Here is a 23,008-nt window from a genome sequence, read left to right as displayed (position 1 = left end):
GAAAAAATTTCGAAGGTGTTAATCGTCGGATCGTCGGAAACCAGCGGCCACCAACTAGAGCGTGCGTCTAACACGCTTAACGCTTGAAATCCTGCGAGATCGTTCGAACAATGGCGAGAGCGAGTGTCTCAAAGCGCTTCCTCGCACTAAAAGTGTAACATCCTGCACGGAGGACAGTGAACCAGATCCGACGACGGTTCGTAAATCGAGCGTGTTCGCGCGCGAAACGAGGCAAGTCGGGACTTACCTTCAGAGAGGCCATGTCGGACACGGATCGATGCGTCTGAATGGTTTCCAGCTGGTCCAGGCACCAGTCCAGCTCTTCCATCGTCTCCACCGCCAGTTTCATGTAGTTCTCCTCTGAAAGCCGGGAAGCAGAGAGCATTTTAGTTGCCAAAGAAAGAGAGAGGAAACAACTGAGAGTTCTTTGTGACAGCGTGAAGTTAATCGCCCCCCGTGAAGAGGCTACTAAAGACTCGAGAGACTTTTCTTCGCGTCGAGAGCGCGGTTGATTGGATTGTAGCTGCGAATTAGAATGTTTGGTTACAGTGGCTGTCTCTGATGGGATTATTATATATGTAGCAACGATTTTCTTACTTCTTTTGCACGTCATTATCATTGTTATTAATATTGTTTTGATACTTCTTTGAATATAAACGCGAGGCAAACATTTAATTTAATTTTAAGTAAAGTATCATATTGCAACGAAACACAACGAAAAGCGTATTTTTCGTTCTGTAATGTTATCTGTTATTCGAAGATTTATTATTATTATTATATCTCGTACTGAATTATTTGTGAAAGTGGAAAGCAGTGAGAATTTTTACATTTTCCTCGAAAATTGTAAAAATTCAAACACACGTAGAAATGTCAAAAAAAATTTTCTTCGTAATTGGACCCGCAGTCATTTCGAAGACCAAAGTCTTCTCTTTGCAACGACCTCTCGAAATTTGTTGTACGATTTTTCTTTATCATTTTATCGAACGTTAAACGTTTTAGGGTCAAACGACCGTAAAAAGAAATTTCTTAAAATTTCGTCATCTAACGCTGATGTTCCAAAGTTCAATAAAACGGTGACAAAAAATCGTACGGCGAATTTTAAGAATTCGTTGTAAAGAGAACATTTCAGTCTTCGAGGTCGTGGTAGGTGCGGTCACGGAGAAAATTTTTCGACGTTCTTACGCGCGTTTGAAGTTGCACAATTTTCAAGGAAAATGGTACCCTCGGTCTTCCACTGGTTGCACGACGTAAAATCATGTTTGAAAAGAGACGAGCTCACGACTGTCAAAGAAGTAGCCCCGGGCTTTGAAACGAGAGCAAATGAATCGTTGCGCGATCTCTTTTAACAAAGTTACATCCGTAGTTTGAAAAAAAAAAAAAAAAAAAAAACTGAAATTATCGTCGTTTGCATCAATGAGATTACAATTAATGAAATTACAATTGTTAATCGCAGTCGGTAGTTCGTTAAAATTCGATTCTTTCACTTGGCGTGCATTTCCTCTGCTTTCTCTCCCTTCAAGAACATGGTCGATCCAACAGTTTAAATTTAAATTTAATTTAAATTAATTCCACTTAAAGAAAAAAAAAAAAAAAAAATGTATTTCACAGAAAAAGTAATGATATTTTGCACACTCTGTGCAGAGAAGATCTCCTTCCCACGGTGTTTTACCGAGAGAAACAAAAAACTCCGCTGAATAATCAGACAAGAGATCTCTCGACTCGCTCGGGAGAAACCCTCGGAGTCGCCCACACTCGGTTGAAACTAATTCTCGTAAAAGAAAATCTCAGACTCGTTCACGCAGACAAGGTAATGAGATCTTTCTTTCTCGTTTTTCCACAAATATATCGCCACGGTGAATGGAAAAACGGACGCGAACCGAGTGTGTGTGTGTGTGTGGAGGGGACTCGACTGGGTTTATTGTGCGCGTATCGTAGAAAAGACGCAGGGGAATTGCGAGAAGCGAGTGGCTGAACAAAGACCACCGAGGAAAGGGGGGAGAGAGAGAGAACGTAATCGTGAAGCTCGTTAAAGATGAGAGGCTGCATAAATGAAGCGGAGGAGAGATCAATCGGGAGGAACAAAAAGGGGGGAGGGGGGAGTGGATTGACGTCAGAAGACGCGTCGAACCGCGACACAAAGGGCACAAGGAGAAAAATAAGGAGAAGAAGGTGTGAGAACTTGGACGAACAATTTCGTGAGGTCTCGTGTGAATCCTTCGCGTCCTGAACACAAGATTCGAGCTCCTCTGCCTCGGGATCAGCGAGGGCGAATAGGACAATTAAGCTTGGACTTTTAACTGGAAACGCGAGGAATGATGGATAGCAGCGAAGTTGGAAGGATTTCCAACTTGTGTGTAATTATTTTCACGTCGATTGCGTTTTGCCACTGGTTTCAGCAACTGCAGCGACTCGGGCTAAAACTGCAGAGGGAAGAGAAAACTTCGAAAAACTACTGCGAGACTGCGGGAAAACGAAGGCAAAGTGTAACTGTTGCGTAAACTTTGCGGAAAATTTGCGAGTGGAGATATCTCGGATCGGGGTGATTTCTTTTTCTTCTTCTTCTTTTTTTTTTTGTTGTTATTGTTGTTGTAATTTTGGTTAATTTTGAATTTGTTTACCTCCTGGTGCCAAGATCCGTGGCTGCGGCGTGCTGCTACCCTGTGCACCGCTACTCCTTCGTGATCTGTAGACAAAAGTATCGGGAAATGTTTACTGACGATATATAATTGCAATATAAACCATAGCGTACAATTATATAAGTACAACAACGTGTAACAGAAATTACAATTTATCAAATATTTTGCGTCAGCGGTGCACTATTCTGCAGAGATACAAAGAGACAATATCTCTGTTCTGAATCTCTCTATTCAAAGGGACAATCTACAATTCTGCTGGCACAGAATGTTTGATAAAATACAATTTATATTATACGTAGTATAGTTGTAATATATATTATACATCATGATTCATGTTACGTAGATACACGTTTAATAATAATTTTTCGTACAACATACGTAACATCGATATATCAATTGCAACTGACTGACGAATTTGCGTTGCATCGAACCCTGTCGTACAAATTACAATAATTCTCAATGTTTCTCTTTTTCTGGAAAGGAAAAAATTCGTCGTCGAAATTCAATAAGATTGAAAACATCTAAAAAAATTGTGCATGTGCATTTGGAATTGTTTGTCGACGACGTGCTATTTACTTGAGACTGCAAACGTGGTCGAATAATAAAATCTTCGCACAATAGTAATAACACGCGCTATCTGAAATATTTTTATCGTTTTACAACGTCGACCTGTTTCCTCGTCTCGACGCCATTTTAAATTTCGGCCGTGCAGTCTTGACATTTGTCGTTCGTTATATATTACACTTTGCTGTTCGAATTTTACGATCTATCGGCAAACTGCGAAATATTCTACGAGCGGAATATTATCCGAGGACTTGGTAATAATTTTTTTTCAATAAATAACCAGCGACGAACGATCATTTCGATAAATAATTTCATTCGACTCTTATCAATATTTGTGAAACAAATCGATACTCACTTGTTCGTGGGCACATTCGTAAGCGACAGGAAGTTGTTCCTGACCGAGCGCAGGGAGGCAAGGATCTGCGCGAACGGCGTGACGATGAGGTCCTCGCCATGGCTGCAAGATCAAATTAAAAAGATCAGTTCTCCGCGTATCGTCCTTGTTCCAAGCGTCGTATACAATGAGGGGACGGTTTTAATGGGCGAATTGCATTCAGCTTGCAATGAACTCGAGGTTTTTTTGCTTCGTATTCCCAAAAGCTGCGGTCTAAAAATCATGCAGGCGTGGCGTTCTCGTTGCAAATTCTACACCATGCAGTTCACGTTTATTCGCTGTTTTTCGTAATTATTTCACTGCGATCGAGTGTAACATCATCGACGTTTCTTTCCCAACGAAATATTTTGCAATTTCATTTTATTCCTCAGTCGCGGAAATAATCTCAATTACTATATTACCAGATATATACTATTATCTATCACAATTGCTATACATTAGAATTCATTCAACTGTTGATCAAGCAGCAATCATCAATCAGTACAGCATCAGCACAAATTTAGTTAGAAGTTATCCGTTGCAGTTCGAATTTTATTTCATTCGTCAGTCACGAAAGCTTCCAATTACTATTTAGAAATTATTCAATATGCAAAATCGTCGAACAAGATCTGGCAGAGATCAAGTGACGCAATATTTCAACAATCAGCCCACCGATCAATGTCGTTGATTGATAGTCAAACGTTTCGAGTAATCGCGAGCACCTGCCCTCGGATCATAAGCCAATTCGTCTAAGCACGATCGATTAACATAGATTAACAATCCGTGAATATCAATGAACGCTTTTAGCGTTAGACCGGCGAGAGATTAAACGACGCACCGGCGATTTTGACCTTTGTCCTTCCACGAGGGGGGTTAATTCTCGCTGTCCAGGAGCACGGAAATAATTCACGCACGTGTACGCGTTCGCGCGTGGGAAGGCGCGTGATTTAATTAATGGAAACTCTCTCTCACTCTCTCTCGGTGAACAGTTGCTTCTCGCTTTGGAAATCGGAAACGAACGGCGGGTTGAACGATGGTATTTCGACTCGGGAAAGAGGTAGAGAGGGCAGGGCACGTTGAAAATAGACTTTTATCTCGTCACGATGTGTATAATTAACTGGCTCCTGTTTCTTCCCTTCTTTTCCCATCACCGGCGTTCATCGCACGCTGCGGCGTAATAAAGCAACGCCGCCCGAGCAAAAAAGAAAATCGATGCGCGCTGTTTGCGCGTTCGAGCTTCGTTCGGTGCTCGATATTTGCGCTCGTTCGCTCTCGCGTGCTGTTTTGAAACGAGAAAACGTTTTCGAATCTTTTCGCTTCCATTTCGAGTTCCATTCGATACGTGGTTTGCGCTTTGAACGAAAGAGAAATATATCTTGTAAAGTGAATATTTCTCTCTTTTTTCTGTTTTTTTTTTTTTTTTTAAATCGCTTTATTTTTCTTCTCCCCTGGATATTGAACGAAATTGAACCGGAAGCGCAATCGGATTTACCTGAGAGAAAACGTTCATTTCATTCCGGCTTTTAATTACTATCGTCCACTGGATCAGCGAGCAAAATTCGCTTCACGTCGAACGAACGCTCCGGTTTATAAATATTGGTCGAAAGTCTCGAGAGATCTCTCTTTGGAACTGCTCTGGGATTATCGGTGAAAGCGATTCAGAAAATTTGGCTGATTAGAGTTTCGCCAGTTTCCAAATTCCTTTATTTCTGATAATTATATCGGGGAGGAAATTTTGAAATTATCGGAACGAATATTTGGAATAAATTCGCGTTTATGCTGTAGAACGATATCTACTTTAGCTTTTACATTCGAGTGCAGTATCCCTCAGATTTGTATTAGTTCGACATAAAATACAAGCCCCTTGGTTTGCGTTGCGTCCAAGTTTCGAATTAACCATGTTACAGAATGGTTGACTATCAGGGGCGATCTGTATATCGATTGGAAGTTGAAAACGATTTCTTTCTGGCAAGTGAACTATCCCTTATTTAGGTCAGACGGTCTCTCCCTCTACGCTGAGCGTGTCGCGAAAATCGGGCAAGACTCCCTCGTTTCCTTTTCCACAAAATTAGACCAATTATTATTCCACTCAATTTAATAAGTTTCAACAATAAGAATTACAACGCGAATTTTTATATAAGAATCTTATATTTTTCATTTACTATTACGGTTATGAATTTAACTTTGTGATTTCCAGATATTATTCGTGAAACAATACTTTTAGGAACTGGTACGTTATATTTAAAAATAATATTAAACTTTGAAATAATTATGTTTATTGTTTCAGAATTTTTTTTTCTATTTCGTTCTTTCTATACATTTTTTCACAGATCAATTTCTTCCGTCAATCGAAATTAATATAACACAATCTCTAAAAATAATTATTCGTCAGCAAACGCGTGAAACGTGCATTCTGTTTAAATATTTTCGGAATGAAACTAATGCCTACTCCCCCAGTTCTAGCGAAGCCAGCAAAGGTTTCTTGCTAGATGTTCTTCTCAAAAATATCCTAAGTAGCCAATCACGTAAATCAGTGCGTCACTCGAAGTTCTCGGACAAAACGCCTCAAAATTTCCCATAAGAAGAAAAAAAAAACCCGATCTAATAATGACACGTGGAGAGAAGACAGTCACCGTGTGCGATCGTACAAATCATACGTCAGCCATAACACGATTCTCAACAGCGTGGAACCAATTAACCATGTTATTCAGAGGTTCCGTTCTGATCAGCGCTGTCCCCAGCTCAATAACCACGGCAATCACCATTGGTTCCCAGAGCACAGATCCAATCTCATCAAGACTATACACTTCTCCATGCGAAAGTGTCCTTCGTCCAACTCGGGAAGATATTATTCCCATCGACTCGATCCGCGTGAATCAGGAAAAAAAAAAAAAAAAAAAAAAAAAGAAACAGATTTTGCCAGTGAATATTCGTAGAGATATTGGCCCGAAGATTCTTCGAAACAAAGTTAAAAGAGTCACGTGACACCGACCGAAGCTTGGTTTCTTTAGTCAGATACCAACGATTCGATTGAATTAAGAAAATAGGTATCAAAGTCTTGCGTAATATAGTTTGAAGGCGTGTGAAGGCTGAAGAAAAGTTTCTCTGGCGTCTGCTGATCACTGGCAATATCAAGCGTGGCTGTAGATTCGATTTTTTTTTGAAATTTTTCTACCGGTGCAACTCTTGAAACTATAAAAAAATACTAGAGTTTTCATCAATCTTTCGTAAGAAAGATTTATTGAATGTTTTCGTAATTACTCGGCAGCCCTTTGGGAGTTCTTCAGCAGGAGTTCTATAACTACAGATTCATTCAATTTCATTTTCAGTACTAATTTTCGAAATTTTTCTGCTAGCATAACCTCCGAAATTATAAATTACAGTTCTCACGAACAGTTTTCGTAAGAATTTCTTGAAGTTCTCGCAGCTACTCGACAGTGTTTCCTCAATTTTTCCGCAATTTCTGTAACTACAGTTTCATATGCACCAAGTTTCGAAATTTTTCAAATTTCTTCGCCAGTACAATGTTTGAAGTTAATACTATAATACAAGCTACATTCATTTGAAAACTGTACAAACTATATTTATTCCCTATGTTCCAAGGCGCAATAAAAGGACTTGAACGCCATCTCCCACGACGTTTGTCATTAAAAGCGCTCCAGAAACGCGTGGATCCCGCGGGCAAGAATCCCATATCCCGGGTTTATCCGTATTTATTCGATTCGAAGCGGCTGAATCGGTGCCACGCCGGCGAAACTGATGAGGCCGGGGGATGGTTTTTGGGTCAACGCGTGCCGCGAATGCTCGGAATGGTAAATACCGGTCGTGTTCCTCCTTTATCTACGATTTTTGACGTTTATAAATGCCGGACAGAGGCGAGCTGAAACTGGGGGGAGGGGAGAAACGATCGTCAATATTCTCGGTTATCTTGTCTTATCTCTGCAACAGGGAAATAACTTTATCAGCGTTAACTTTAATTTCAAAAATTTACGCAACAACGCGATTAATTGACAACTGACGTCCGAAACATATTGAAATATGTTGCAAAAGAGTCGCGAATAATGTACATGTGTCGGGGCGGAAGGAAAAATTGAAGAACAGTCAAGTTTCGCGAACAAGCGGGCGAAGTCTTGAACTTCACGTCGGCGAAGGGGGAAAGATAAAAGATTCAAAGTGGAAAATGTAGACGATGAAAGGGCGTGTTTTTCCCTTTTTGGGCTTCAGACTTCAGTTGTACAGAGGCAAGAGTAGGGGTAGAAGCAGCAGCAAAGTGCCCAGAAGGAACATGAGGAGAAAAAGAGAAAGAACTGGTGTTTTTTAAGGAAATTTAAGTAGGTCGCCCCTATAAAGAGACGAGTTTCCATAGCGAATCACCCGTGGACCTTTTCAGCACCCTCTCCACTCGCGCATTCATTCAGAATTTCTAATTAAAACTGTTTATTCCCTCCTCAAGTCGAAACTTGCTCCTCCAACGATTTGACGATATAAATGACGAAAAGAAAGAGCCAATGTGTTTTGAAATCTCGTATTTTTTTAACAGAGACGTCGTCGGTTAATTTCAATTTTATTAGAAAATTTTTGAAGTTCTTTCCACGAAAACGAAAGCCAGAATCTTTATTCGTTTCCTTTATTTCTTTTTTCGTTTGTTTGTATTTTCATGGCAACTCTTTTCTACAATTTTCTTCGTCTATTATATTCCGAGTAATGCGAACGCGTCGTGTTATCGGATCGGCGAGGCAAACCCGCTTTCTATTCTGAATCGAGGAAATCTGAAATGCGATTGACGTACGAGCAGGATCGTTCAATTACGCAAGCTTCGCGAGCGATACTCGTTTCAGTTTCGTATTTATCGAGCTTACGTTCGGAAGCGTTGGCGGAACTTGTTGAATACGTTCACGACCAAACTTTGGAAAAAAAAAAAAAGAAAAAATAGTTACACGAAACAATATCGAGAAAATTATTTATTAATTACTTTTATTTCTACCCTCTATAGAATTATATTCCATAGAATAATAAAAAAAATTCTACACTTCGCTCTATTCTAAACTAATAAAAAATTCGAAACTGAAGAAGTCACGGTGCCACCCTAAAAAAATTCTGCAACAACAAGCATTTCGAACGATGCATATCTTGAAAATCAAAACGATTCGAAAGATCGTTGCTCGATACTCGCAGCGAAAGAATGGAAATTATTTTATAGACGCCATTTAGAGCACATTTTGCAATTACAATCTTGCACAGATGAAAATCTCGTTTTCGAGTGATAGCGTTTCATTAATCGGGAAGAATAATTCGATTGCACCGGGTGAAGCCGGTCTGATGAAATCGTGATTAACATATCAGACGCAATTCCCATTCCATTCAGAACGGCCAGATCATCGCCGAGATTAAATCCTCGTTATTTCAAACAATCAATCGTTGCCCCTTGAGTGTGGAATTTCGCGAAGTTTCACTGTAGAAACTTTGCCTCGCGATATAAAAAGTACAATGATTAGTACAACAATGGCATTGAAAATGTACGAAGTGTATTCACATTTATTTGTTCTTGTTCTTGGCGAACAAGCGCGGATCTAGGAAGGCAAGATCATGCGAATTTAGACTGGACAACTTCAAACGAGGCTCTGGCTCTCGTCCAGCGAGCGGATTTATTATACTACGTGACAGACATTCGCCTGATTCATTATGCAGATACGTCGGGCCGATAAACGTGGACAGCGCTTCGATTCATGAACGAATGGATCTTTTGATAATAATTTCGAACCAATTATATTCTCAAGTTGCAATGAGGTAGAAAAAGTTACTAACGTCGTCGATCAAATTTATCGGCCATTTTCGTTCGTTAAAAGCTTCGTCATCGAGAGAGTTGACTCTTTTCTTCTGGGAAATATTGGTAAAATTTCGGAGAATCTCTCGTTGCAAGGATTAGTCATTTTCGTTCGTTTTATGCGTGCTACGAGACGTGAAACGTTTGTCCAGACAACAATCATCACAGCTCAAGAGTATCTTTATCAACGTACGATTTCGCGTGAACATCGTTTGTCACATTTTCGACGAAGAACGAGCGCCGATTATTAATCCAATTAGCCTTTGAAAATCGAGTTATCGCGAATGTTAAAGCGATTGTTCCCTTTAAAGGAATAACATCGATCAGATCTTTATCGATTAGAACGTTATGCGCGATCAGCGACAAACTGTTGTTCGTCTACATAATCTGGGTCAATAAAATGTGATTAATCCTCGAAGATAACTCGGTGAATCTCCTCGAATTGCGCCTCATGCCGGAAACGAACGTGGCAATTCTGAGCCAGAAATACAGGCGAATATCCGCAATCGATAGTTGGAAAAGATACCAGACTTCTCGATCAATGTGCTGACTTACTCTTAATATGGTCTTTGTCTCAGTCAGTGTTTGCGCAGAATCGTGTTTCGATCAATTTTTTTGGAATCTAGTTCCCACTGACGAAACGTATAGTTAGACTGCGGATTTTCATGGTTCGAAACAAAATATTGTAGCAGATATTCTACTTGAAAATATTCTATTTGAAATTTCTTTTTTCATATATTCTTAATAATTTATTATTATTTTTCGTGCATATTTGCACATATTTATTGGGCATAAACATCCGGAGTCTATTAACTTTCATTAACAAAGTTTCTAAAAAACAATGGACTCGTTTAGGCAATCTCACTTAAGTATCCCACCCTGTATATACTTTCACGAATTTGAATGTCTAAAATTTGTAACTTACTTATAAAATACATAGTAAAATCCCCAAATCTCCAGGCTATCGTTCGACTATCCGTCCTAACCTCCCTCCCCGCCATTACAATCCTCCTAGGGACCCCGGGAATCCCCTAGACGCCAACCCGTAACACGAGCGTCGACCTCGACTCAACAAGCAAGCAGCTGCGACAATCATCACTTACAAGTCTCTCTTGGACGGTGACTCGAAGCACTGTTCCCAGAACAGAGCCTTCTTGGACGATCGTATCCGGAGGGCGCAGGCGGACCGAGTGCGAGGAAGCCCCCCGGACAACGCTGCGATCCCACCGCCAGCCAGCGACGGCGAACTCATCCCACCGCCGCATCTTTTTAGGCCGCCGCTGGGCAACGGGGTGTCCATCAAGCCTCCGCTAGAGCCAGACATCGTTAGAGCCTTCTGTCGCTCGGTTTCATCCGCATTCCAACTCGTTGTTCCCTTGGCCACCTCGTCTCTCGATCATTCCAAATGGCGAAACGAGTAGTTTCCTCCAGTTGCCTTTCTCAAACAGCGTTTAGAGACGATTCGATAATGGGCATCCTCATCGATGTTGATCTGGTGTGTTACTCGCTGCAGGAGGTCTTGATCTTTGGATCAACGTTATTACGCAGTCCTCAGGGTAGCCACGATACGTTTGATTTGAGTTTAGTTGAACTCAATGATGGAAGACACTTTCAGACACTTTCATCAAGGATTTTATTTCGTAAACGTTCCCTCAGATTCACTCGGGATCTTGATGACCGACAGTCTGACACTTGCACAGGCACAGAGCTTTCACAGAGTTGTTGGAGTTTGTCACACACGGAAAGTACGTTTTAAGATTTATTTCTCTCTCAATTGTATCGCCACGACAGAAAATCGAAGCTCGGTTTTACTACTGGGAAGTTGTAGTCCGTTGCTACAACTCCCGGCATCGTTTCTTTTCTCATTATCTTTCAAGGAAAATTCCCAGTTTCGCCAGCGAAACTCCGCCGCGTTGAAACTACCCATAAATAAATGACACGAACTGCCGTGGCAGTTTCACTGCTTCCAACTTCCCAGCCGAGGCATGCTCCGGACGGAAACTAAAGCAATTTTCAGTTTTGCTTTCTGGCCGGGAAATTCTACCTGTTGAAACTACAACTATTGATAAATGGATTCTCGTATCGCGTCTTTGGCGCTCGAACCCAGAAAACAGAATTGTTTCCCCCCCCCCCTTTTTTTTTTTTTGCACCGAAAGCTAAATCAATTCTACAGCTGTGATTCTCGCTTATTAACGAACTTGAAACTAGGAGAATGGTTGCTGGAACAATAGTCTTTTAACGAGGAAACTCGACGCGCAAGTAACACTTGAATAATGCTAATCTGAGTATCAAGTAGTTACTTCTTGCCTAAATACTTGGTAATAATGCTTAGTATAGTACTAGTAATACAATACTAGTAATATTTAATGATACCAGTGATACATACTAGTAATACTTAGCACAATACTAGTAATACTTAGTACAATACTAGTAATATTTAATGATGACACCAGTGATGCACACTAGTAATACTTAGTACAATACTAGTAATATTTAATGATGATACCAGTGATGTACATTAGTAATACTTAGTACAATACTAGTAATATTTAATGATAAAGTGTAATACTAGTAATACGCTCGTAATACACCAGTAATGACAATACTAACACAGTGGTAATAATACTAGCAATATACTGGTATCATGCTACAGCGGATAATGCTAAACTTTCAACAGTGACAGCGAATAACAAGTAACCCAATTTCAACAGAGGAAATTCTACGTCGTACACACGCATGATAAAATCCCACGGGGCTCTTGCATTTACTGCCAACTATGCACCAGCAACTAGCCACTCCCTAAACTCTCTTAATCAATTGGAAACGAAAGTTTGCATCCGACCGAAACTTGCCCATCATTTTCATCGTGGACTGGATCTCTAATCCAGATGTTATTCCCTCAAAGCGACAAATTCCCGATCGATGGCCGTCGAGAAACTGGACGTCGATTTCAGACGAAATTGGCGAGAAAGGAGGAGTTAATTTCTCCAACGTAACGAAAGGGAAAGAGTGCGAAAGGGAGAAAGGTATCACGGGCCGAAACGAGATCAAATTCAATTTTCCCAACAGTCGTTCAGCAGCGTCAGGCAGCAAACGAAGAGCGCAACGTGGATTTTTGTTTACTCGCGTCGCAGAGGCTTCATTAGAACGATTGAATTTCAAAAGGACGGGAGAGACGGGAGTGGGCGTCGCGGCGCTTCAGCGAATCACGTGTCGTCTGAATTTCAGATCGCCGATGAAATTGCCGTCATTTGGAAGTCGTCCGTTCTTCTTCCATGCAAACGAGGCAATTTAACTCCCCAACCACCCCTTTCGCTGTCATCAAGCGGCGTTTTCAACGAATCAAATGTCTCTTGGGATTCTTACGTCCAGTCCATTGAAGCGACTTTTCTTCTCCCGTTCTACGTGCATTACTTTTGCAATGTTAATTTCCTTCGCGGGCTCAATTCAGTTGTCTCTTCCTTCGCGACTCTCTGCCGTTTAAAACGACGCTGCGACACTAAACTGAGACGTTCTTCCCTCTCGAGGAATGGTTTTCGATTTCTGGACGAAATTTAGTTCCGCGGCAAGGTCGTTCGAAATGGAATCTCCCCCTCGGCAGTTTACAATTTCCCTCCAAAGTCAGAACCAGCAATGAATCTCGCGCGTATCTCTTAAAGTGACCAAACGTCCCTTAACTCAAGGCTCAAGGACACTCGACTCGGCGATAGATTTCCCCCTTCTTCGGCGGGTCTGAGACGAAAGGCGCGGCGAGATCGAACGTCCCTGGATCTCATTTTGACGTAAATCGGTACCGATGACGCTCTCGGACGAGTGTCACAGCATCCGGAGCTTTGCAGCGTGGAACAACGACGACGAGGGAACGAGTATCGCATTCCCCGATGGGGACACGTGTCCCGGGAAAATGGAGGAGGAATATCGAGCGTGGTGGTTATACAAGAAGAAGGGGAGAGGAGACAGAGAGAAGCTTCTTTGTTCACCCTTATTTCGAATTCGGAGCCAAGCTCCTCTCCGCGGAGATAGTTTTGACCGAAGTTTGATTATACTAGATTCCATTATGGCGTGAGATATTTGTATTTTGTTGTCGGCGGGAGGAAATGAAAGAATAATGACCACGGTGTTGAATTGATGAATGTTTATGAATTTGAAACGTCGCGTTGTTGTGCGATTTCACGCGTGCAAAAAGTAAAATAAATTTTTACTATTATAATTGTTATCGTGTAATCAAATCTAATGTATTAAATCTAATAAATTTTTATTATTTTGAATATGTATTTTAATTATATCGAAATTAATATAATTTATATCAGTACATATCCGAAAGAGAATTATTTGATTTAGAATTATTCAATTTTATTATTTTGAATATGTATTTTAATTACATCGAAATTAATATAATTTATACCAGTACATATCCGAAAGAGAATTATTTAATTTTATTATTTTAAATATGTATTTTAATTATATCGAAATTAATATAATTTATATCAGTACATATCCGAAAGAGAATTATTTAATTTTATTATTTTGAATATGTATTTTAATTACATCAAAATTAATATAATTTATATCAGTACATATCCGAAAGAGAATTATTTGATTTAGAATTATTTAATTTTATTATTTTGAATATGTATTTTAATTACATCGAAATTAATATAATTTATATCAGTACATATCCGAAAGAGAATTATTTGATTTAGAATTATTCAATTTTATTATTTTGAATATGTATTTTAATTATATCGAAATTAATATAATTTATATCAGTACATATCCGAAAGAGAATTTAAACGTTCGACTTTTTCTTTAAACACGCCAGGATTCTGCTGAAGCGACGGACATTGCATTTTGTTATTGGGGAATGAAGGAACCAATGGCCACCGTGTGAATATTCATGCATTCGAAGTATGGGGATGGACGAAATAATGGAAACATTGATCGCGAGAAGATAAAAGATAAATGTAAAATAAATTTGTATCGTTATATGTATCCGTTAATACGAGACGTTTATCGCTAAATTTATGGATATCTTCAAATATTATTTTGTATACGTAGAAAGCATTGGAACTTTGAATATTTTGTATATATACCCTTTCAGATTGTGTGCAATTCTATGCAATTTTCCTGTGAATTCGCAGTCTCTTAATCACTGTAAACAAATGAAATTTTTCATCCATCGAAGATGTTATTATTATTAAATTTTAATATTTCGAAGCTTTCACTCTCGCTGCCCTTATTGAAGAAAAACAGATATTGAAAATAATAGCTGGGCGCGTGCCTGGTCGCCGTGAAAAATCTGCTTAATAAATTTCTCAATTGGAATTGTACGGCACGCTGGCTTCAATGACTAAAACCTTGCTAGGAGACAACTAATTCAGTGGTCTGACAACGTGAATTCGTCTGTACGTATAATATGCGCAGCACACGTCCCCATTTCCCTGAAAATTTCGCGCGAATGTGAACGCGCTGACGAACAAAACGCGCGACCATTCTCAATCCACCGATTGCGCTCGCGCCGAATGCTCTCGAAAAGATCGTGGGCATCAAAGAGTATAATTAATCCATTTTTTTTTTTTTTTTCGACAATCGCTTGTTTCGTCACTCGCGAATTTATGCCTGCTGGGAAAATATCTCCAATCAACTTACGATTAAACCTTCGAGTTTATTATTAAACTCAATTATCAATTAATTCGTTGAAATTGAATTATTTTTGAAATATGTAAAATTGAAATGGAGAAGCTTCTCTCGCGGATTTTTCTCAGCTGCGTGAAATTCGCAATGCGGCCGCGAGTGTCCTCGAGCGTATACCCGGTCGTAGGAAGAAAAAGAAACAAAGAATGATCGAGGCTTCGTTCAATTACAAAATCATTTCGTAACTCATGCGTTTCTTTCTGCATTCAAGGGGAACCGGACGGAGAACGAAAGACGGTTGACCTTTCCAACACTGACGTAATCCGAGAGGAATTCTCCCTCTCTCTCTCTCTCTCTCTCTCTTGGATTCTTTTTCACGATGTCGGCTCGTTTCCGGTTATGCACGACTCGAAACGGCACCTCTGAGTCCCTTTCTTCCCCCTCGCTTGTTTTCGAACAAATTAATTTTCTCTTTTCCTCTTGAGATTTTATGCCTCGAGAAGATCATTACTCTCATAATTTTGCGAAAGTATGCGTCTCAATATGTGTGGAATTTTTTTTACTTTCCATCTGTTCCAAATTTCGAGGGCCGTGAAACAGGAATCTCGGAACTGGAGACGGTACTTCGTCGAATGTTGCTCAAGAACTGCTACGAACGATCACAGAATGATACACAACTATATATAACTGACACTCTACACTCCCGTCACAGCGAAGAAACGCGATTGCCAATTGCGACTGGCCAATTCTACATTTTGTACATGTCGCGAGAAAACTCGAAGAACTGTTTCGATCCAATTGAATCTACGCTTCATCGTTCTCGACAGTTTTTCATCGGGCGAACGATCTTTGCCCGAGAATCAGGTCGGACTTGCCTTTCCCCCGTTCGAAGGGGGAGGAAAAGCAGTTACAGAGTTTCGACAGCCCGATTATCCTTTAATCCGACTCGATGACTCGTATCGGCCATCGCGAACTTGCGAAATGGATCTATCGATCAATCCCCGGAGGGATATTCGGCGGAAAAAGCGGCCGTGGGATTTTATGCGAGAGCATTAAAATGGGAAACACGATGGGGTAGAAAGAATCGAGTCGAAAATTTATCGACGGTTCTCTTTTTTCTTTTCCAAGTTTCGCCGGAGAGGCCACGTTCAGTTAAAAAAAAAAAAAAGAAGTTCGTCGAGTTGCAAAAGAATCGGTAGAGTTTTGGGAAAATTTCTTTGGAACAATGCGAAATTTCGTGGGATTTCAGGATTTTCGAAATTGTAGAACTTTGCAGAGCTGTATGAAATTTCACGTAATTCTGAAGAGTTTCACGCAGTTTTGTTGTAGGATTCTGAGAGATTTCGTAGAATATTTCAAAGAATTATCGTAAAATTTCGAAAAATTTTCGTAGAATTTCGCAAGACCTTCCGTTTCAAAATTTCTGATTGTGAGACATTGCTCTGCGAACAAATACACACGAGCTTCGATAGAAAATTGCTCAAAAATTTGGTGAAACATTTCTATATATGCAAACTTATCAAACAGAAAGCTCTATCGAATTACCGAGGCTTTAAGCCTAACTAAACACTCGAAATATTTGATCAAAGATCAGGATCGCGCACTCTATCGCAGTTAGATCAATATTCTGAACCGTGAAGAAATGTTTGATTAGCAAATTAATTTCCTCTTCTTAAAAATTCACAAGTAAACGCACAAGTTTGACTTCTAAAAAAATAAGAATCCTGACTTAAAACTGAATAACTAAATTAATAATTCAAATCAAGTTTTTTAAAAACAATTCCATTGCAAAACAGTTGGCAAAATATTTTCGGAAAATGTCGGAACGTTCAATCACAATTTTCACTCACTAACTCTGAATCAAAAAAAGCGAAAGTCCGCAAAGTCACACAAAGCTGCAATTTGCACAAGTTGAATTAAATAGAAATCCTTTGAAATCCTTCTTCGTCGAGAACGCCGAATCGAACAGCTTGGCCGATCAACTTCACCGATTAATTAAATTAACACGAACGAATTCGCTGTCCGGCTGAGCAATGAACGTTACGGTTCACACGTGGGAAAACAGAGGCTGTGGCAGAGAGCGACGAAATAAAACGAGAGGTTCTCGTTAACTTGACGCCACGGCCGACCGATAAACGACTCGCCTAATGCACGGTGAATCTGATAGGGGACTAAGAGATTAGGGGGATTCGAGTGTCGAACGAGTGCCCCCGCGCGCAGAGGTAGATAATGTTTCGATTCGAGATACTGAAACACGCTCTGGTCTTGCTTGTTCTGGTTTCGTCGCTCTAAAAAAACCGAATCGTTCTGAAAATATTCAACGCCTCTCGTGCATTTGCAGAAACTAGCTTCTCCGCAACTTTCTTTAACTCATTTGCAATTTTTCTTTTTTTTTTTTTTAATTTTATTTTACAAAAAATAGCTTCGTTTTCATTCCGCTTTGGCGCCGAATTTACTCGGTTTTAATCGGAGCCATCGATTCGAGAGAAATTGCAAGAAAGAAAAAAAAAAAAAGGGATGAAGAAATATGTTTGTTGTTCATGAACGGCTGAATAAAACAGGAATGAGGGCAACACTGACAAACGAGCGCGACCCCTCGCGAATTTTTCACCCCCGTTTTTCTAGCCTTGACGCTGGCCCGGCGTAATTTTGCGATGGAATGATAAACGACGGCTATCGAAAGCTGGACAGCATGAATATATTTTCCCACTATTCTCGCGAAACCGAAAACCACCCGTTTTATTATGCCGATAATAATTTCGTTGTCTGCCGATCAATCTCAATCGAACGCAAACTCCCCGAATTTTCTGGCTTTCGTTGCGCAATTTCAATCATTGACGATTGAAATTCATCACCGAGAACGGGACGAATGATGATTCTTGACACGTTTTGATTTTTTTTTAATCGTACACCGCTTCTGAAGTTTGAATCGCCCGCTATGTCGTACGATTTCGCAATCCAACGAAATTCCCCTTCCCCAACGGTAATTTAATAATTCGATAAAATATTTTTTTTCCCGTTTATATATTTAATATTTATATATATTTATATTTATTTAATATTTATATATATTTATATTTATTTAATATTTATATATATTTATATTTATTTAATATTTATATATATACATATTTAATAAGTTTATGTATTTATCGTTTAAATATATATATTTTTTTTTGCGATCTACTCTCGCTTATCAGAATTTTTACACTCGTTTATCTCGTTTATTATCACCTGGAAAACATTTTTGGAAACACTTCGTTGCAAGTTATTTTCAGGAAAAAAGATTCACTAAATTCGTTAGCGAACGCTGTCTCTCTGTCGATGGGAAAGTTACCGCTTGGTATTAGCCCTTGGAATTAGAGGAAAAATCAATTCGTTGAGAGACAAGTTTTAGCTAGGATTTCAATTTGGATTAAGAAGGAAGGAAACTTCCACCTGCCGGAGAAGTTTTAAAATTATTTTTTTGCGAGTGACCCGATAACGTTGATAGCTTCGACGTTTCCGAGGGACGGATTCCACGGCACGATCGGTTGACGAGTCGATTTAACGAACCGTGCAACCGTAAAGCGGCCGGACTCGCATCCACGCGTGTCCTTGGATCGTCGGAACGTAGCTATCTAGAAATCCGATGGAGAAGTCGCCGGCGAATTTCACGCGTGATTTTTTGACAATTTCTCTTGACTCGATTCACCGAAACACCACACTGCCTTTCGCAGAAGAATTTTGGAAAATTTCGCGAAAAACGTCGCGTTGTTCTTCTAAGTTGTTTCAAATCCTACACGATCAGTCACGAATATTTATTTTACAAAATTTCGCCAAGAAATGTAGAAATTATTCGCACGCTCGATGAAAAATTGTCTGTATTTAACGAAAAGTGATCGCATAAAAATGCAGTTGACCTCGTTTTCAACTGGGAAGCCTCCATTCGCGACAGTCGTATGTTAATTTCTTTCAAAACATGTTTTTACATCATGTGGCAAGAACATGTTTATTTCTCAAAAATTGTCAAAATTCAAATCCCTGATTTGTGAGAATGTCGAGAAATGTGTTCGTCGTGGCTGAATCTACCATTGAAGATTGAAGTTTCCTCTTTAAAACGAACCCTCGAGGCTTGCTATGCATATGACTTCTTCTCGCCATTTTATCGAACTCCGGACGTCACAGTTAAATGGCAAAAATGTTCCTTGAATTTTCACGTCGTGCAACTCTCGACGTTCGAGGTTCGATAAAATGGGGAGAGAAATGGCGTTGAACAGCGAGTTTCAAAGGATCGATGTAAAGTAAGGGACTTCAATGTTCGAGAACTCTGGTAGATTCTTCAGCAATATCCGAGACGTTTCACATTTTTCCACGTTCTTCGACAACAGATGCTCTACCGTCGCTCTTCCACTCGTTGCTCTTCCAATGTAAAAACATTCGAAAAAAGAAACAACACAACAGAAGCAGGGATTTTTCCACTCTTTAAAGCGAGACAGGTTGGATCGTTGCGCGAAATTTAAATGGCCATTCGAAGTACCGATCGTTCCTCATCGAAAATACAGAAAGAGTACGACACTAAACTCAACGAGGTTGAAATAGCTGAGAAATTTCGCGAAAATTTTCGCAAGTTCCTTCCAATTTAACGCTCGCGTCGGTCAAAATAGAGGCTATCGTATCGATTCGTCGTGAAAATTGCAAAACACGTCGGGAACTGGCGTAATACCTATGAACTTTTCGTATGAAATTTACGTTTAATAATCCCGGGCGAGAGGAGCCTTTGAAATTCAGGCGGTGCTTTAATTTGTCGGCCAGCTGAATAAAATGCTATCAACTCTCCGTATTACGTATGTGCGTACTATACGTTTGCATCCCACGCCAAACTCCAAACTGTAACACGTAAAACGCCCGCGAACGCGTTTCACACCATCCCCTGTTTACGATCGTTTCACAACAGGCTTTATCCCCTGTCCAACTCTTTCCACCATGTTTCGCTGGCTCTCGCGACTCGCGAGAACGACAGACACGCAGAATGTCGAATAGCAAACGCACGTACGTATATACGTAATCGGCACGAGGGAAAGAGAAGAAGAAGGAACGAACGTACGATAAAATTCCATAAATATTCAACTGGTTTCCGCGGGTCGCGCGTTTCGTTGCATATTTATGAAACCTGTTTGCCTGTCGCGAAAATCCGCCGTTCGCTCGAATTTAGACTGACTGCTTCCTTTCTCTCTCTCTCTCTCTCTCTCTCTCTCTCCTCCCCTCTACTACCGCTCATTCCCACGCGAGCGACTCCATTCCATTCTTTCCGAGCGGTTCATTCCGCTTTGGAAAAATATTGTTTGCGCGACTTAAACTTACGCAACTTTTTTCTTTCTTTTTTTTTTCATCGGCTGATGAACATTTATGTCTGGAGGTTTTATTGCGTTTGCTGGATGAAATTTTGGAAGAGATAAGTTCGTCGAAATAAGTGATCGTTTGGGTTTCAGATTTTATCGTGACTTTGTTTGAAAATGATCAATATTTCTGCGAGACGTTTCGAAGGTAGCTCCGTTGCAAATAGTATCAAGTATCGAATCAGTATCGGGCCATGGATCGCTGTATTAATTTGTGTATTCAATGCAACAAATATGATTCGATAATGAGACGCAATATCAGGTGTCGTGTTTGATTCTTGCTCGTTATATTAATTTTGTTCAATGCGCAGGTACAGTTGAATAATATTAATAATATAATTGAATTGTATCGATGATAAATTGTAAATAAATTTCGATGAAATGTTGTCATATTGCAAATTATAAATATAAATAAGCAATAGAAATGAATACAAATATTTAAATATTTTTTTTGTAAAAAAAAAAAGGCAGATTAATTTCCAGTCATGAATTCCCAAAAATTTTAATTGATACGAATTTTAATATCTTTTAATACCTTAATATCGTTCGATAGTGGATACTTCAATAAAATCAACTGCGACACTCGTCGCAATCAAAGCAGATATTAAATTTGTTAAAGGAAAAAGAGAAAGGGAGAGAGAGAGAGAGAGAGAGAGAGAGAGAGAAACGTATCGACAGAATTAAATTACGACTGAATAAATATACTAAATTTGCAGTGTTCATTAAAATATCAAGCAAATTCCTTCGTTACACAGTGTTCATCGATTGCTGTGCAAAAAGAGAACTGACCTACGATACTACACGCCATCGTGAAAACATCGACAGCACGTCGAACGCCGTCGTTAAAACTAAAATATCTACGCACTGAAGTATCTACGTTTCGCGAATTATCAGCCGGCCAATTTTTCTAAACGAGCGTTCCGGAGTCGTTAAACGCAGTTATTAAACGATCGGGACTTCGTTGCAATCAATTGTAAGTAGCAGTAAGTGGCAGTAACATAATCCACAGTGGCCGTAACGTGACAATTTTCTACTTTTCGTTGGAATAATTTATTCGTTACACTTCGTAGTTATTCACCGATGCAATTATCCAGACGATTAGCAGATCGACTATGATAAGAAAGGTCTGGCCGAGGACAAGAAGTCGAGTTACTGGATAAGATAATCCGAATGTAATAATTAACGTGCTCGTCAGGATGTCTCTAGGAAATTTTCTTCTTAGCGCAAAATTGCAACACAGACAATACATTCGAAGTGCAGTGTTTCCTGTCGCAATATTTAATATGTAAAACAATTATTTTTAGAGAGATTCTACCGGATGTAATCCACTCGATTTACAAATAAAGATTAAAGTCCAACTTGGTCCTCCAAGGAAGTTTCTGGAAATTTTATTCAAAATTCCAAAAGGGGAAAGAAGCCAAATAATTGCTCAGAATCGGAATACTCGTTTGTTCGGTGAATGTAACTGTAGGATATATTTAGAGAAACGCTGAGAGCGATGAATCTCGTCGTTGTGCAAACGTCACTACGCGATTACGCGATCCATCACATTATGCTACGTTTTACTTTTGCCAACAGAGAGAGAGAGAGAGAGAGAGAGAATCGAAGACTCTCGGAAAATCTAAACACAGTACAGATTCTTCAACGACGAACATCACACTGAAACTCCATTCTCCAATTCCCTACCCTGGTCAACGCACCTTCTACAAAATGAAACCAAGAGATTCTCACTCGACACGCAAACGAAATCGTAAAATTCGCGAAAACCTCGTATCTCGGTTCGAATCCCAATTTAGCCAACCTTCATCCCCCCCCCCCCCCCCTCGCCCCCACTATCAAACAGCGACACAGTCGTGATTCAAGATCGCGCAAATAAGAATGTCAGCGCACCTCGATGCACCACGATTAGCCGCGAGATTGTGCTCGATCAGACCGGCGAAAATCGATTGGAGCGCGAGAGGTGGCTTCAGGGACGCTGGACGTGTGGTAACGATCGAACGTACACGCTGGATCGATCGTGTGCGAGTCGCGTTACGCGTCTATCCGCAGGAAGCGGAAGCGTTCGATTCACGTGACGAGAACCGACGGTCACACTGCACTGGCGTCGTCGGACACCTCGTGTTTGCCGCGACGTCCAACTGGCCAGGCTGGATCTACTTTCGCCGAGATTTCGCCGCCAGACCGAGGGGAGGGGGGATTTGCGCGGGAAACTTGCGCGTCGCCAGCCGTCCATTGTATCTAGAGATGGGATCGAGTGCCTCGCAAGTATCTACGAACCTTTCGTCATCCGTGGGGTTCGAAGTAGCCAAGTATGTTTTCCAAGTAGCTTCTTTAGTTTTGGCAGGTACACTACCGAACACTAGGAGGGGAAGTATTTTAGAATGTCTCGCGAGTATTTCTGGGAATGAAAACGATACTTCCAAGATAGACTCGAATACTAGGTAGGTTTGAACCTTCAGTACACGCATTCGAACCCTTTCCAAGTATTTATAATGCTACTTGCAAATATACTCAATTCTGAGTATATTTCGAGGTATTCCCGAATATTTCTGGAAATTGAAACGATACTTCCAAGATAGGCTCGAATACTAGGTAGGTT

At 40.1% G+C, this 23,008-nt stretch overlaps 1 protein-coding gene across 1 annotated transcript in view; it reads right to left on the bottom strand.

Moving 5' to 3' along the window:
* LOC122533394 (cAMP-specific 3',5'-cyclic phosphodiesterase-like) overlaps positions 1-22,558 on the bottom strand; it is a 30,135-nt gene extending 7,577 nt beyond the window's left edge. Inside the window, exons 1-5 of the mRNA XM_043663042.1 lie at positions 22,110-22,558; positions 10,501-11,441; positions 3,556-3,657; positions 2,619-2,683; positions 248-360 (exon numbers count right to left, since the gene is read on the bottom strand). Of these exons, the coding sequence (XP_043518977.1) occupies positions 248-360; positions 2,619-2,683; positions 3,556-3,657; positions 10,501-10,721 (501 nt within the window). The 5' untranslated portion in view covers positions 10,722-11,441; positions 22,110-22,558. The remainder of the gene's footprint in view (positions 1-247; positions 361-2,618; positions 2,684-3,555; positions 3,658-10,500; positions 11,442-22,109) is intronic.
* Between the last annotated feature and the right edge of the window lie 450 nt (positions 22,559-23,008).

This window comes from Frieseomelitta varia, unplaced genomic scaffold (assembly GCF_011392965.1).
Source record: "Frieseomelitta varia isolate USP_RPSP 00005682 unplaced genomic scaffold, Fvar_1.2 scaffold_524, whole genome shotgun sequence".
NCBI classification, from domain to species: Eukaryota; Metazoa; Arthropoda; class Insecta; order Hymenoptera; family Apidae; genus Frieseomelitta; species Frieseomelitta varia.
The sequence above is the reverse complement of the archived record's forward strand: the minus strand, read 5'-3'. Positions and strand labels throughout refer to the sequence as shown.